At 36.0% G+C, this 15,421-nt stretch overlaps 2 protein-coding genes across 2 annotated transcripts; both read right to left on the bottom strand.

Moving 5' to 3' along the window:
- On the bottom strand, positions 1-453 carry LOC117634019 (secreted RxLR effector protein 161-like). The gene has a single exon (XM_034367917.1). It carries the CDS (start codon positions 451-453, stop codon positions 1-3), a length of 453 nt encoding a protein of 150 aa, XP_034223808.1.
- A 5,781-nt stretch (positions 454-6,234) lies between these two features.
- Positions 6,235-14,057, bottom strand: LOC117633849 (cationic amino acid transporter 2, vacuolar). The gene is made up of 14 exons (XM_034367660.1): positions 13,453-14,057; positions 12,723-12,924; positions 12,469-12,553; positions 11,783-11,923; positions 11,557-11,675; positions 11,372-11,468; positions 11,110-11,282; positions 10,941-11,007; positions 10,576-10,734; positions 9,879-10,152; positions 9,152-9,260; positions 8,776-8,888; positions 7,203-7,278; positions 6,235-6,682 (listed from the first exon to the last, which is right to left on the bottom strand). Exons 1-14 carry the CDS (start codon positions 13,622-13,624, stop codon positions 6,526-6,528), a joined length of 1,944 nt encoding a protein of 647 aa, XP_034223551.1. The 5' UTR covers positions 13,625-14,057; the 3' UTR covers positions 6,235-6,525.
- Positions 14,058-15,421: the final 1,364 nt, after the last annotated feature.

The raw sequence follows: 15,421 nt of genomic DNA, 5'->3' as shown, positions 1-15,421 counted from the left end.
CTACACTGGTCTTGAAATCGAGTCCACCACCTTAATGTCTTTGATAAAATTCCTTAGCCATACTGCATGAGAAGTGGCTTCATAGCAAGCTATGTATTTTGAAAACATAGTTGAACTTGAAACACCAGATTGTTTAGCACTCTTCCAAGCAACAGATGCTCCTGCCATCTTGAAAAGAAAACCTGAAGCAGAAATGTAATCATCCTCTGCTTTTCCAAGATTCGCATTAGCATAACCAACAAGCTCTAAATTCTCTATACGTTTGTAAATCAACATGTAATCCTTTGGTCTCTGTAGATACCTTAGAATCTTCTTTCCACCTATCCAATGTTGCGTTCCTAGATTTGACTGAAATCTCCTCATCTTGCTAATGCACAAGGCTAGGTCTGGCCTTGTACATACTTGTACGTACATAATGCTTCCAACTAGAGAAGCATATGTCTTGTTTCTCATCGCAGCTTCTTCTTCCTTATTCGTAGGGCAATGCTCCTTCTTCAAATCTCCTATAGCTAACAGAACTTTCTATCAAGAACACATACTCATGTCAAAATGCTCGAGTACCCTTTCAATGTATGTTTTTTTGAAACAAGCCGAGTAGACCTCAAGCTGTGTCTCTGAATCTCAATACCTAACACAAAAGCAACTTCTCCCGAATCCTTTATCTCAAAATTGTTTGAAAGTAACTCCTTGTATCCTTTAATAAATTGTGGTCATTTATAGCCAAAAGTATATCATTGACATACAGCACCAGAAAAATAAATCAGCTCCCACACTTTTTTCATATAAATGCATTGATTAGCAATGTTCTCTTCAAAATTGCAAGATGAGATAGTTTGATGGAATTTTAAATACCACCTCATGCATGCTTGCTTCAGTCCATAAATCGCATTGTCAAGTTTGCAAATTGTATGTTCTTTTCCCTCCTTTGCAAACCCTTCAGGTTGCCTCATGTAATTTGCTTCTTTAAATTCACCATTCAGGAAGGCAGTTTATCCATTTGATGTAAGAACAAGTCATAATGCACCACTAATGCCATAATTATGCAGAAAGAATCTTTCGTGAAAACTATAGGAAACTTTTCAGTGTATTCAATTCTTTCCCTTTGGGTGAATCCTTTTGCAACCAATCTAGCCTTAAATCTTTTGATTTTTCCATCCTTATTCTTTTTTGTTTTAAACACCTATTTCGAGCCTACCAATTTCTGGTTCTTGTGAGGTTCAACTAATTCCCATACTTGAATATTCTTCATGCTTTCAAGTTCATTTAATATTGCTTCCCTCCATTTGTCTACATTATGACTCTTCATAGCTTATTTAAAACTCGTTGGATAAGCTTCATCTCCAATGTCAAAATCTGCTTACTGTAAATACAATCTCAATTTGATGTAGATTTTCTTGGTCTATCAGATCTCTTAGGTTGTACTGGTTCTGGTTGATTATCTGCTTAGAATTTTTGACATATTGTTCTTGTGGTTGATCAATTGGTTCTTCAAACTGAGGAGGTTTCAATACAGTATCACTTAAAGAAATTAAGGGTGTAACATCTTGTTCATCATTATCGATCAAAGCTACACCACCTTCTTCTTTGAAAATAAAATCTTCATTCTGAGTGGCATTCTCCTCATGCTCTATGTGTGGGAACAAATATTTTCGTCTCCAATCATAGTACGCCAAGTGGAAAATAAGAATATCCCTTGAATTAATTAATTGAACCAATCTATTTGGCCAATTAATTAATTGGAATAATATCTTAATTATAGGATATTATCTTTATTTAATAAGATAATATCATTAATTTAGATATTATCCTAATAAAGAGATATAATCATCATCAAATTAGGAGATTTGGATCCTAATCAAATCCCTAATAGACTCAATCTCTATGAATTTGGGTAAAGAATAAACTCCTTCCTAATAAGAATTTTATTCTCTACGAAACCCTAGCCTCTGAGGCTCCTATAAATATATGGCTTCATTCATCATTCAAGGTACATCTAAACCTTCTTGGAAAACCCGAGAAAACTCTCCGTCTCTCTCTCCCTAGCCACCGCTGCCATCGGCCACACATCTCTCCTCTCTCCATATATTACATACACGGCTCCGTACCATTTTTCGCTATTGTTTCACCTATATTCAATTGAACTAACTTAGGTATCGGAGGGCCTTTGGCCAACACCCCCCGGGTGTAGTCTATTTACTCCGGTCTTTTCTACAGAAATCGAGGAAGAGAGAGAAGGAAGATCGAAGGTTGAAGAATCACGAAGCAAATATTCTCCAGCGAGATTATTTGCATAAACACTATGAACTTTGTGTCACATCCTGAGATCGGCTCTGCCGTAGTACAATATTGTCCGTTTTTGGCCCCCCAACCCTCACAGTTTTGTCTCTAGGAACTCATGAGCAACTTCCCAGTGGGTCACCCATTCTAGGATTGCTCTAGCCCCAACTTGCTTAACTTCAGAGTTCCCATGACTCCGAAGCCAATGAGCTCCCAAAAAGCCTCGTACTAGATGGAGGTGGGTGTGTACATATAAGGCACATCACCCCTTCTCCGTTGGTCGATGTGGGATGTTACACTTTGCACAGCCAATCTCAACAATTCGTGTACCATAATTTAGACAGTAAAATCTAAAACCTTTTGACCTTGTAGGATAACCAATAAAATGGCAGCTAATCGTTTTAGGATCAAGCTTCTTCTCTTGAGGGTTGTAGATTCTAGCTTCATCCTTGCAACCCCATACATGAAGATGTGGCAGGCTAGGCTTTCTGGTAGTCCAAATTTCGAATGGTGTCTTAGGCACGGACTTACTAGGCACTCTATTAAGTATATAGTTTGCTATTTGATCGCCTCTCCCCAAAGATGCTTAGGCAAATCAGTTTTGGAAATCGTGCTGCGAACCATGTCCTTCAAGGTTCAATTTCTTCTCTCAATCACGCCATTATGTTGCAGAGTTCTTGATGTTGTGTACTAAGCAACTATGCCATTATCTTGTAGATACCTTGCAAAATGGTCTAGCGCGTCTTCCTCCTTCATCAAAATGTCTATAATATTCACCCCCTTTGTTTGACCTCATAATTTTGATTTTTTCTCAAGTTGCCTTTCAACTTCAGTTTGATAAATTTTGAACATCTCAAAGGCTTGAGACTCTTCTGCGATGAGGTATAGATAATCAAAATGAGAATGGTCATCTATTAAAGTGATGAAATATCGATTTCCATCAATTGTTTGATGAGGGAATGGTCCATAAATGTATATGTGGATGATCTCTAAAACATCATCACTAAGGGTTGCACCTTTCTGTTTAGTCTTAGTGAGTTTTTCTTTACACATTCAATACAAATCTCATCAATACCGAAGGTCAGTGGCGGCAAGACTTGTTCTTTAACAAGAATTTTCATTCTTTCTTTTGAAATGTGCCCTAAACATCTATGCCATAATCTAGTGGATGTTCCCTCACTTCTAATCCTTTTCTCATTAGATCCAGCCATTAAAACTTCACCATCTTTATTGTAGTTGAGACAATATAATCTATTTGAGAGAAAACCAATAGCAAGAAAATTGGAATTTTGAGATAATGTGAAGCCATCTTTATTGAATTCAAAAACAAAACCAAGTCTTGATAATCTTGAAATAGAAATTAAATTCCTCTTCATTGAGGGTACTAAAACTACATCATCCAACTCTAAAATAAATCATGAATCCAACTTTAGATTAACTACTCCAATGGCTTCCACATCTACTTGCTCTCCATTCCCCACAAACACTTTAACTTCATGCTTTCTTGGCTCCTTTATATTCTTTACTAGAATCTCATTCGTGATAACTTGACACAAGTGGCACCTATTACACGCCAGATGCTTCTCCTTCTTCCTAAGCTTTTGGAGCCCTTCTACAAAATACATAAACGAAATGGCTAGCTTGAATTAAATACAATCATGAGTAAGATCATAATTAATCTCATTCATTCTGAGAATAACTTCAAAAGATCAAACTTCCATCTTTTGAAGTTTGATCCAATGAGTGTTTCAATTTGCGAGAAATTGATTAAGAAAGTGTTCAATGCTGTAAGGATTTGCAAAAGAAAGTATAAGTACTTCCAAGAAACATATTCTTAATTTGTTAAGAGAAAACAGTTTTTCAGTTTAACTTTAATCCACAAAACTAACAAGTAATAGATGCAAGTTTCCTTAATTAAGTATCACACATTTGTGCAAGAGATTACTTATAACTTACAAACAGATTACATGTTATTTTGTGCCATCATAAACAGATTACATGATAGATTCTATTTGATGAAGAAACTTATCAAGTAATTTAGGTATGATGCAATTTTGGTTATTTCTTTAGGGTTTGAGTATTTAGGTTTGGTTTTGTTATGAAAAATTTGTTGATTCTCATAACAAAAGTCAGTTCCTATCTAGCACAGAAAATTACCAAACAAAGTACAATCTAAGAGAAAACCCTAATATTGCCGTGAATAGTATTTTAGGGGTTTTTGGTGTCCATTTTTGACCTATTATCTCATTCCAAATAGGGAATGGTGTAACTAACAGAACTCATTGCTTTGCTATGATATAAGGCCATGTTTAGGGTTTTAAGGTCATCTAGTAGGTCAATAATGGGTTTAAAGTTTTGAAGATATGAAAAAAATCAATTGAAACATGTTTTTTCATATTTTTTTAAATATTCATAGTATTTAGAAAACATGTTTAATCTGTCATCAAAAACTTTAAACATATCCAAAACAGTCATGGCATCAACGAAAAGAAAACGCAATAGGCATGATTTAAAAATGATTTCAATGTGTGTAGTAACCTGGCTCTGATACCAACTGTTAGATTTCTATATAATGTCCATGATCTTTCACACAACCTGAAATACATAGAAGAAATACTTGGCGCCATTTTCCTTGAGTACACGATCTCTGAACTCATTCAATTGCACCAGTAATAACTCTAGCAAAAGACACAAAGGGCTCAAGACTTCTGCTATCTCTCAGAAACTGTTTCAGCTGTCTCTTTATGATAAGATTAGGTTTAGAGAATGTGTTTGATAATAGCATGGTCTTAAGCTTATATAGGGCCAGGTTTAGTCGTCTCTACTCATCACCAAGACCCGACTTGACTAACATTCTAACCCCATCAAACAATGGTTCACGCAAAAGGAAATAAATAGGACCCCTTTAATTGGCTTTAAAACTTTCCTTATTTCACAAGGTTTTGAGCCTCAAGGTATATAACCTAATTTAAACTCTTATCAAACTTGATATAACTTAATATATAGTGCACCGATCTAAATAGGAATATAACATGATGAGGTAACACAACTTTTGCTGTTGTAACATAGAAGTGGTCTGGTCTATCTTGATTGATTTAAACCATGCCTTGTTTGCATGTGTTCAAGAGTCGAAACGAGTTGATCAATTGGACTCGTGCACAAGGACGGAGTTGTGGTGTCGGAGTTGTGATTAAGAGGTCTGATGCTTTGGACAAAATAGATTGAAACGAGCTAGAATTAATTTTTGTTGTGGTAGAGGTGGATACTATTGTACTAAGCAGTCTTGATGTAGATTCAGATTACCCGTGCCAAACAATGAATTCCGATGCAGATACGAATCATCGGAAGAAAAAGCGTTGCAAGGCCCATGGTACAAAGAAGTGTGGTTGCCCCTTTCTATTGAAGGGTGTAAATATTGGTCGTGGAGACGAGTGGAAACTTGAGATTGTAATGTGGGATACATGACCATCCCTGGGCTGAGTACCTTGTAGAGAATTCATTGCAATTGCAATTTACGACATGACCAGTTCAGGTTTTTAAGTGGTTGCAAAGAATTTTTTACGGATGTCAATTGGTTCCTCTACTCAGGCATAATAGGTTTTGATTATGGTCTTCTGAGCTATGATCACTTTCTGGCATTACCATCGGCTTGAGAAGATCTTAGAGTTCATTAGCTTCAACTTACAATACATATGGAGTTCTGCATTTCCGAGTGGCTTATTTGATTCATAATGGGCAGTTATTGTTGCCATGCTTGGCACACCACAAGTATGCCCGGCCAGGCCAGGCTTCCATCTGATTCGACTCAGCTTGAATGTTCCAAATTCGAGCCAAAATGCAAATTGGCATTTTTATCAAATTCGGCTACTCAGCCTTCAGACTTCAGGCCAATGCCAGCCGGCGAAGCTTCATAACTGTTACATCAGTAAAATTTCCAATGAACGACAAGAGGGAAGGTTTCCATGCCACTGTCCTAAGAAAGGAAAGTGGAAACTTTCATTAATTGCAACTTATTTACATTAATGGACTGATTTCCGTCCTTTGCTACAATAAGATTACAAACAATAAGGCAGCAATAACCAATAACACGATATTATACAATGGACTGATTTCCGTCCTCTGCCACAATAAGATTACAAACAATAAATAATTGATCGGACCAGAAATTACACAAACAAAAGGAAACTTCATGATAACCAGATGAAAAAAGACCCATTGACTTTTAATAAATGCATTCCTTGTGAAGACTTAGGACACATAATTTTCTGAGCTGCGAAAGATTTCATCTGCATGGGCTGCTGGCACATAAATCGCATCCTCCAAAGAGCTGTGTGTTCGGCCATAGAATACATAAATAACCACTCCTACTAACAGCCATATGGTAACGCGAGCCCAGGTGTCCGCTCTAAAAATGAAACAATAAATGCATTGTATTAGGGATCAAAGGAAACAGTATTTACAGACGACAGATTAGATAACAGAGCATGCAGGAAAAATCATAGAAGCTCCAGTTGCAATTGACAACTTTTTCCCGTCATGGTCATGAATAGTTTTCTTTCCAAGTTGCAGGAATTAACCGAAGCTCTGTGTTGTTGCAAAACAATAATGAAGTTTCAGACTAACACTAAATTATAAAACAGGACTGTTTTAGCTGTTTTTAAATTGAAACTTGCATCATAGTCTTCCACAAAACTGCTTGACTGAAAATAAACCATAGCCTTCCTTTTTTATCCAAATAATATAATCCCCCTATAGCACAAAATAAGATGGAAAAGTGGAAGGAAAACGACAAGGTAATTATATGCGCATAGATAGCGGAACCCTTTCCAGTATGTAGGCTTTTCTCTTAATAGTGAAAAGCTGTCAGGAAGGGAAGCAACAAATTAACAGAAAAAATAAAGTGGGCTCTTTAATTGGATAGTTACCCAAGATTGATAAGTAAATAGACGTTGATGAGAATGCAGACAATAGGTAGCAGTGGGACAAACGGGCAAATGAAACCTGAAGGGAAACCAAGATATCATTGTTATTAAGAAGCCAAATAGTAGTTTCCACAGTTAAAAGCAACCTAACAATTTAATCCAATGTAACTAAACATGAGATGAAGACATTATTATGTTGCTTTATTATTTGTTTTCATATTCCAATCACTACAAATGAGATCACACTTCAATTATAAGTAAAATAAACCTACATAACCAAATTAGATAACTACCATCATGGGCTATTTTTTCTAAAAAGAAGAAAAAAAAAAAACTAGCCGCTTCAACTACAACCAGTATATGTGTGTGTGTGCATATATATACACACACATAGATATTCATCCTATTAGGGATTAAATGGTGTACTGGTAGATTTCCTGGCAAACTTACAAAGTGGTTTTATTGTTTTTGTGTTTTTTATATTCTTACTCCCTTGGTGTATGCATAAACAGGCAGTGGAATGAGCTCATCAAGCATTACTGCATTATCCTATGGCTTGTGAAATTTAGGGGTTTGTGTTTTCTTTATTTGGTATTTATGTGCTATGGCAGCTGTTTGCATCTTGGCATTAAAGAACTGCCAGTTAGTAAATTCTTTGAAATCTTATATACATGCATTTTTTGTTTTTGGGTATTCTATTTCTTGGTATTCCTTTGTTGCAGTATGCATAAGCAATCAGTGGAATTAGTTGACCATGTTTCACTACACAAAAGTCTGGTTTCAACCAAAAAAACAAAAAAACAAAAAGTTGGCTTCAAATACCTCATATAAAAATTTAATATTCTTGATGCAATCCCTCATGTTTGTCCAAACTCAACCAAACACATGAATCAATTATGAGAACACCTGTTTGCTCTGACATACGAAATTTTTTTTTCTCATGGCTACCAATTATTATGTACCAATTGGAAACTTACCCTTGCAAAACCGGCTTGCAAGGGAAGGGTGCCCAAGAACTCATATACTAAGCCAAGATGTTCTATTTTTCTATTTTTCCACCATACTTCCAAAGGTCAACCTCGTTGAACCACTCACATGATAGTTCTTAAGGTAGTTGCACACATCAATAGTAGCCCACTCCTCACATAGCTCCACTCATCATTGGTAACCCCGTCCTTTTATTGAGTATCTTCACTTATCTACCTAGGTCACCTCTCTCATGGACTTGGCCTAGTCGCGTGGTAAAACCTACTGTGGTACTATTTTAATGTTAGAGCATTTAATTCAAAACCAAATAGCTATGAGTTGAGATGCTAGAGATTTTATATAATGTGATGCAAGCCTCAAAAACCATATGTAAAATTTTTACTCTCAACATAGATCAGGACCAATTTCAAGAAACTGATTATCTTTTTGGATAACTTACATGACTTATTTTACTCACTTCTTTTATAACATACATTTAATTTTAATATTTTATACTTTTTTTTCTTCTTTTGTTATTTGGGTATTTACATATCACACCCCTTGAAATAATTTCGATGAAATTTGTAGTATCATAAAATAGTGAGCTTACCTCCTGTGTGCCCAAAGTTGTGTCTTGCCTCATCTTGATCTATAAATGTGAGCACAACCAGACCTAATAGAAGAAGAATGCCACCAGCTCCACATAATGTATAGCGAAGAAAGCTGAAATTGAAAGCAACAATGTTTCTGAAGAATTAATCAATGGGGAATATAGAAATAACCAATATGACTAGTAGAAAATGAAACATAAACTAATATTAAAAACCACAAATCTCGGCAATCAATTTTAGAATCTAGGCAGACTATCAGCGAACTAAACATTCATCTAGAATTTGTTTTTGAAGCTAAAAAATGAATGATTAAAATCATGCAACCAGAAAAGATAATTCTCAGAACAACTAAACCTAGTGCTAAAATCAACCCACCTGGGGAGGCCCAAATCTGAAGCTGAATATGTCAGGAGAAGCACCCCAACACATGTGAACATTATGGTCCAGCCAGCAATCTTTCGCCTGTTATCTTCACTTATTGTGTCTGCAATGCAAAAGCATTTCAGAATGATCTAGATGACATGAAAGCGGAGCACAACTTCATAAACAGATGTTTTGATACAAATATAACGCCAGAAATATCCACTATTTATCAGGTTGATTCTTTCCTGAAAGTGTGGCCCAGATTCATTCTGGAAACATAAGTATGACAAGAGAGTATTCCCCTGTATACATATGTATCAAGTAATTTTTTTTCCAGTCCATCTGACTTGTTATGATGTCAGACTATCAATTAGACCTTTTGAGTGTGTAGAATCATGCCTGAATGTGCGCTCCTGATTTATAGTTGGGAAATGTACTTTCAATAATTGCCTGGTACTGTACATGCCGAACGATCAGCAGTGCAAAAATGGTTATCTGCATTTGTGGTTGAGCGTACCATAGAAAACTTTTCTATATATATCTGTGTGTGTGTGTGTGTGTGTGTGTGTGTGTGTGTGTGTGAGTGTTCAAACGGCACAGGACATTCTCATTGTGAATGTCTCCTTGTGAACCAAACGTCTCTCTATCTACATGTGTGTGTGTGTGTTTGACCTTTCTACAATTGCAGTGGTTGAAAACAATAAGGTGAGATAAGAGACTATATCCATAAGGAACTTACAGTTAACAAAAGGCAATTGCTTTTCAATCAGAGGAAGTTCAACCAAGATATCCACTTTGTCAAGTAGAGGTTTAGTACTTTCCTTGGAAGAACCAACATGAGCCTTAGGATCTTCCTCACTAATCTCATGAGAATTCCTTCCCTGCCACGACGACACTGAATCAATGGACTCCTGAAGAGATGAAGGCAAAGGCACCTCATCAGGTGGGACATATCTGAGTATCAGTACACATATCGCTACCATGGTGAATGCAAGAAGCGTACCCACACTAACCTGCACAACATAAGTAGACCTACAAGTCAGTCTCCACATCACACATTTTGTTTCCATTAAAAGATCTACATTCACTACTACAGGAAAAGGTGGGTGTCAACATAAAAAAGGGTTAAACAAATGTATTTCCATCTGGTATTGAGTTCCATGTGTCATTACCATGATCCAGAATATAAACTCCTTTACAACATCAGAATTTGTTTCAGGATATTTTCAAGGGTCGGAAATATTACTGTAGGAAATAAATAAATAAATAAACCTCCCAGGGTAGTTCACATGCAATGGGAACCCCCTTGATAAAGTTAGAGTCTGGTAACCACAAACTATAGCATTAAAATTAAGAATACTCGTATGCCTTTTAGCAGAGCAAAGAGTAAACAAATTATCCACCTCAACAATACTAGATATATCCATGAAACTTACCATTCCTGCCAACTGTGAAACATCCATAAAGAATGCCAAGACCGCAGCACCAATCCCAGTTGCGATTGTACTCTTCACAGGAACTTGAGTGCGTTTATTAATATCTGAGAAAAATGACGGCAGCAATCCATCTCTAGCCATTGCCATCAGGATTCGTGGCTAAGCATAAGAATATGAAAGGCATCAATATTTCATCAAACAAAATCAAATTAAATAGAATAATGAAAAATAAAATATATTAATCAGTGGTACAAGTGATAGGAGATTCATTGTAATAAACAAGCAGAAGAGGGCTAAGACCATACTTTGTAGCTCTTGAAATGGAAGAGATAAAAGGAACATGACAAAAGATCAACAAAGAATACCTGAGGCAGAATAGAACCCATCAATGTTGAGCAGAGAGCAGTAACAGCTCCAGCAGTTATCACATACCTTCAACCACAAACAGGAAAATAACCTTCAATTCCCAAAGCTTAACTTAATTACCCAAAGATATGTAAAGAAATTGCAAGCACCATAAAATTATTCACTTACGCAGCCCATTGCATCCCATGACTAGCAAATGCAGTAGAGATGGGTGTGTCAGGATCCATTGCATGATAAGGCACTAAACCAACAATGACTATTGAAACCAACATATATAACGCACAGCAAATAGATAGGGCAGCACCAATACCCAGTGGCAAATCTCGTTGAGGATTCTTCACCTTTCGAAATACATGAAGGCATAATTCAAATTCTACGCGAGTTAAAACATCTTTACAGTACTTATAAAAATGATATTTGGATGGCATACCTCTTCAGCAGCGCTGGCAACTGTATCAAAACCAATGTATGCAAAAAAGACAGTTGCTGACCCAGCAAGCATACCATTCACCCCAAAGGGAAAGTACCTGTTAAATCAATAAAGAGGAAGGACAATTGAAAATTTTCCTTTAGAAAAAGTAAAAGAGTAGATATACAAATAGGGATGCCAAATACCCAGTAGGAAGTTCATATCCAGCCCAGCCAGTCTTGAACCCCAAGTAAGTACCAGCCACTATGACAAATATCATTGCACATACATTTGCTATCGTCACAATGCCTTGTGCCACCGTACTCTGCAGAAATTAAGTGTTCAATTACACAAAAAAGGACAAATATATTTGGCAAGTTTAAGAAATTTTTTTTTCTACGCAAAAAGAAAACAAAGAAGATATATAAGTACCTCCTTGATTCCCACACACAAGAGCCCTGTGACAATAAATACTAAAATTGCTGCACAGGGGTCAACCACCATATCGAGCGCAGGAATATATTGCCGGGCTATAAAAGCAGGCAGACTGTCCTCTCCTCCAAAAAGTAATGCCTTGAGGAAGAAAAACAAATACATAAGGACATATTCCACATACTTATTTCTTGAAAATTGTCAAAGCATGCAGGAAGAATCATGGAAATAAACTCAAAATTAAAACAAGAAAAAATATTACAGTGTTCTCCCTTACTGATAAACTGGAGCAGAATCAGAAGTTCCTATCCAATGAAGGGGTCATTCTAATTCAAGGAATTTAAAATCCTAGCCCAAATTTCAACCAAGACAGGAGCACATATGGCATTCACTTTATTGTGAGCTAGTATCTCAGAAGAATTGCCCATATACTTGTATACATAAAGGAAGTAAAGTACATACTATGGCGGTTAGATGTTTAAAACCAGATAAAACTACCCCAAAAAAGAAACAGAGAGAGAGAGAGAGAGAGAGATGGTTCACTCTAAAATAATTAGGATAAATTTGCAAGTTCTACCAGTTCCAGCTCAGCAGAATATGCTCCGAGCTTCACGGAAGGAAAAGTTACAAGAAGTCTTGTTTTGCATAATACATAAATTAGATACTTAAAAGTAAATCAACTGTACCAGATTAGGGGATATGCCACGAGCAACCGCTGAACCACCAATTGTATATTCTAGAATCAAAGCCCAACCGACCAACCAAGCAACACTGCAAACAATGATAGTTCTGATATCACTAACCGATGCAAATGACAAGTTTCAATGCAAATAGGTCAGTACAAGAATCTTTTCTTGAACAAGAATGCTAAACTTTACTCTTCCTTTTCTTTTAAAATTGCTATGCACGACACTTTAGTGACAGAAGACTGAGAAATTACCCTTCTCCAATGCATATGTACGTATAGTGATAGGCGCTCCCAGCAGAAGGGCAGCGACTTGCAAGCTCAGCATAACAAAAGGCTGAAAGAGCTGCAGCTATTCCAGCTATTAGAAAGGAAATTGCCAGGGCTGGTCCAGAGTGCTCCCTAGCCACTGTTCCAACAAGAATATAGACTCCTGCTCCGATCGTCGAGCCAACTCCTAATCAAGTTATATGAGAACTAACGATAAGCTATTTGTGAAAGACAAATAAACCATGATGTCCAATAAAGGGAAGTAGCTTGTTTCATTATTTAAGTCAAAGATTTAAAGTGGTGCTGACATTTGAGTGCAGGAGTGGGTGTCTGTGCATAATACACAATAGGCCATCAATATAAATTATGCCGTTAAAACTTAGTAAGAACAATAATCAACTAAATCATACGCAAGAGATTGCTAGTAAATGAGTAATTTTATGATGAAGGGTGCATAAATAAAGAAAAAGTTAAGCATAACATAAATCTGAACTTCAAAGCGAGGCACAGAGCAGGAAGATAAAGTTGAGAGGAAAAAGGAATAAACACAGGAGAGCAAAATCTAATACCAATTACAAGAATATAGCGAGGAACAAACACTTGATCATCTTAAATACAAAAACAAATTAACATGAACAGTTTAATATGAGATTATCCAAACGCATATGCAAAGACAACACATGTATCAGAAAATGATTAAGAAGGAAAAGTTTACCAATTGCAACAAGATGGGGAATAGTCAACTCCTTGGCCAACTGTTGACCCCCAGACTTCACGTGAGCCGAGTCCACCTGTTTCCTCCTTATCAAACTATTCAGACCACCCCATGAACCCTGTTTTCCGCTTCCTCCTCCACCACCCTCTTTCGAATCAACTAATAAACCCATCACACAAAACCCACAAACTCAATTTTTCTCCAAGAAAGCTAACAAATTTGATCTTCCAAGACTGCCTTTTGGCGTCCTAAGCAAAAGATACAAAATGGGTTTCTTTGTTTTGATTTGATACTAATGATAACTTCAATTATTTCATCTAAAAGAAAAACAAATTACAAAAAAATTAGAACTTATATACACTAAATCAAATTCAACCTGCCTTCCCTCCCGTATACATAATCTGATATAGATTTTTGAGGCCTCTGTACAAAACGGGAAGCGGGCAGATCAAGGAAAGAACGGGCAGATCAAGGAAAGAAAGGGTAGATTTTCCCCTTTTTCCCTTTGGGTTGGTGGTGGTTTGTTCGTTCAGAAAACAACCCAAAATAATCTGAAGTCGGTGTTTTTTCTGATTTTTTCTTTCTTTTTCTTTCTTTTTCTTCTTCTTTTTCTTTTATTTTATTCTGTTTTGCCAATATAGGTAATTGAAGCAGTCCAAAAAATACCAATAAAGAATAAACCGGGAATTAGGATTGCGTACGTAATGATTTTGATTGGTCCTGTTGGATGGGAAAAAGGCCTAACTAGATCCATGCTAGTGGGGGCCACACGCTCCCAAAGTTCTGCTTCGTATTGGCTTGATGTCATCGGTGAAAGAAAATCTTGAATTATTGGAGGTTAACCAAATAGTAAGTTAATTTTATGCAAACCACTCGTTTGGATAATGACTCATCCATCACAATGTGGAAAGTAGAAGGGCCAAGGAATTGCAATCATGCAGCTCAGAGTTGCGGGCTGCTCTCCGACTTCCCTTTTTTTATTTTTTATTTATATCAAATATAAACTTCATTAGATAAAATGTAACAATACAATTAGAGATATCAATGTGAAATTTTAAATTATAATTTCAAAAGGGCAACCAATTAACATGTGAAAAACAAAATTAAATAAACAAAAACCGCACTAAAACTACTAATCGACATCACCACAATTAACTATAAGCTCGAAGAAAGCCTATAAACCCAATATAACTGAAATACTAAAACAACCCATGAACTTAAATGAATCCTACCACACCACCACCGCCTAAAAAAGCACTCCCACTCCCCTTTTGGTTGCTTCATGATGTATTTATTATTTTTTGACATGGCTATGGAATAAAATATCTTATCGTTTGGAGTAAATAAATAAGTTACTAATGCGTGTACGACTGGAATTGAAGACTTTATTCAGAATTCTTTTGCTACTCAACTTTATTGAGATACGGACGAAATTTGAATCACCCATACTACTCAACTTTTAAAATACACATTTAAAAAATTTGTAAAATGAAAGTCAATCAATTGGCAATTGTGATGATGACTCATATGAAAATGCTAGCACATTTATTGGCAGCAAAACAACCAAAATAATTGTAATAACTTGATTGGATACGCATTGCGGGAATATATATTTTATTGATCAATAAGAAGATAACAAATAGAAAAAAAATTTCCTTAGGTCAAATTAATTCCTATGTAATTAAAGAAATTATCTTTAGGCTTCGTTTGGTTCACAAAATGAATTTGAGAGAAAATCATTTCCCATATCATTTCTCAATGGATGGGAAATAGAAGATTCATTTCCCACATTTTGTAGTGCTAGGAAAGTAACCGGGAAATATCACTTTATTTCCTTTCCCATGTTTGTTTTGAGTAGGAATAGAAAATAAAGTTTGTATAAATTTTCAATTATACTCATATTAAATCAAATAAAAAAAGAATGTATTTAATGATTTGTTGTAATTCTAAACTGATAATGGGAACAAAA

Source organism: Prunus dulcis, chromosome 7, assembly GCF_902201215.1.
Source record: "Prunus dulcis chromosome 7, ALMONDv2, whole genome shotgun sequence".
Lineage (NCBI taxonomy): Eukaryota > Viridiplantae > Streptophyta > Magnoliopsida > Rosales > Rosaceae > Prunus > Prunus dulcis.
The sequence above is the reverse complement of the archived record's forward strand: the minus strand, read 5'-3'. Positions and strand labels throughout refer to the sequence as shown.

What these genes read in the sequence shown, in the direction of transcription:
- LOC117634019 (XM_034367917.1), bottom strand. Translation starts at nt 453, where the DNA reads ATGAGAAACAAGACATATGCTTCTCTAGTTGGAAGCATTATGTACGTA.
- LOC117633849 (XM_034367660.1), bottom strand. Translation starts at nt 13,624, where the DNA reads ATGGGTTTATTAGTTGATTCGAAAGAGGGTGGTGGAGGAGGAAGCGGA. An exon ending in GTGGCATATCCCCTAATCTG is followed by an intron (nt 11,924 to 12,468) that starts GTACAGTTGATT and finishes TTCTTCCTCAAG; the next exon opens with GCATTACTTTTTGGAGGAGA. An exon ending in GGATATGAACTTCCTACTGG is followed by an intron (nt 11,469 to 11,556) that starts GTATTTGGCATC and finishes TTGATTTAACAG; the next exon opens with GTACTTTCCCTTTGGGGTGA.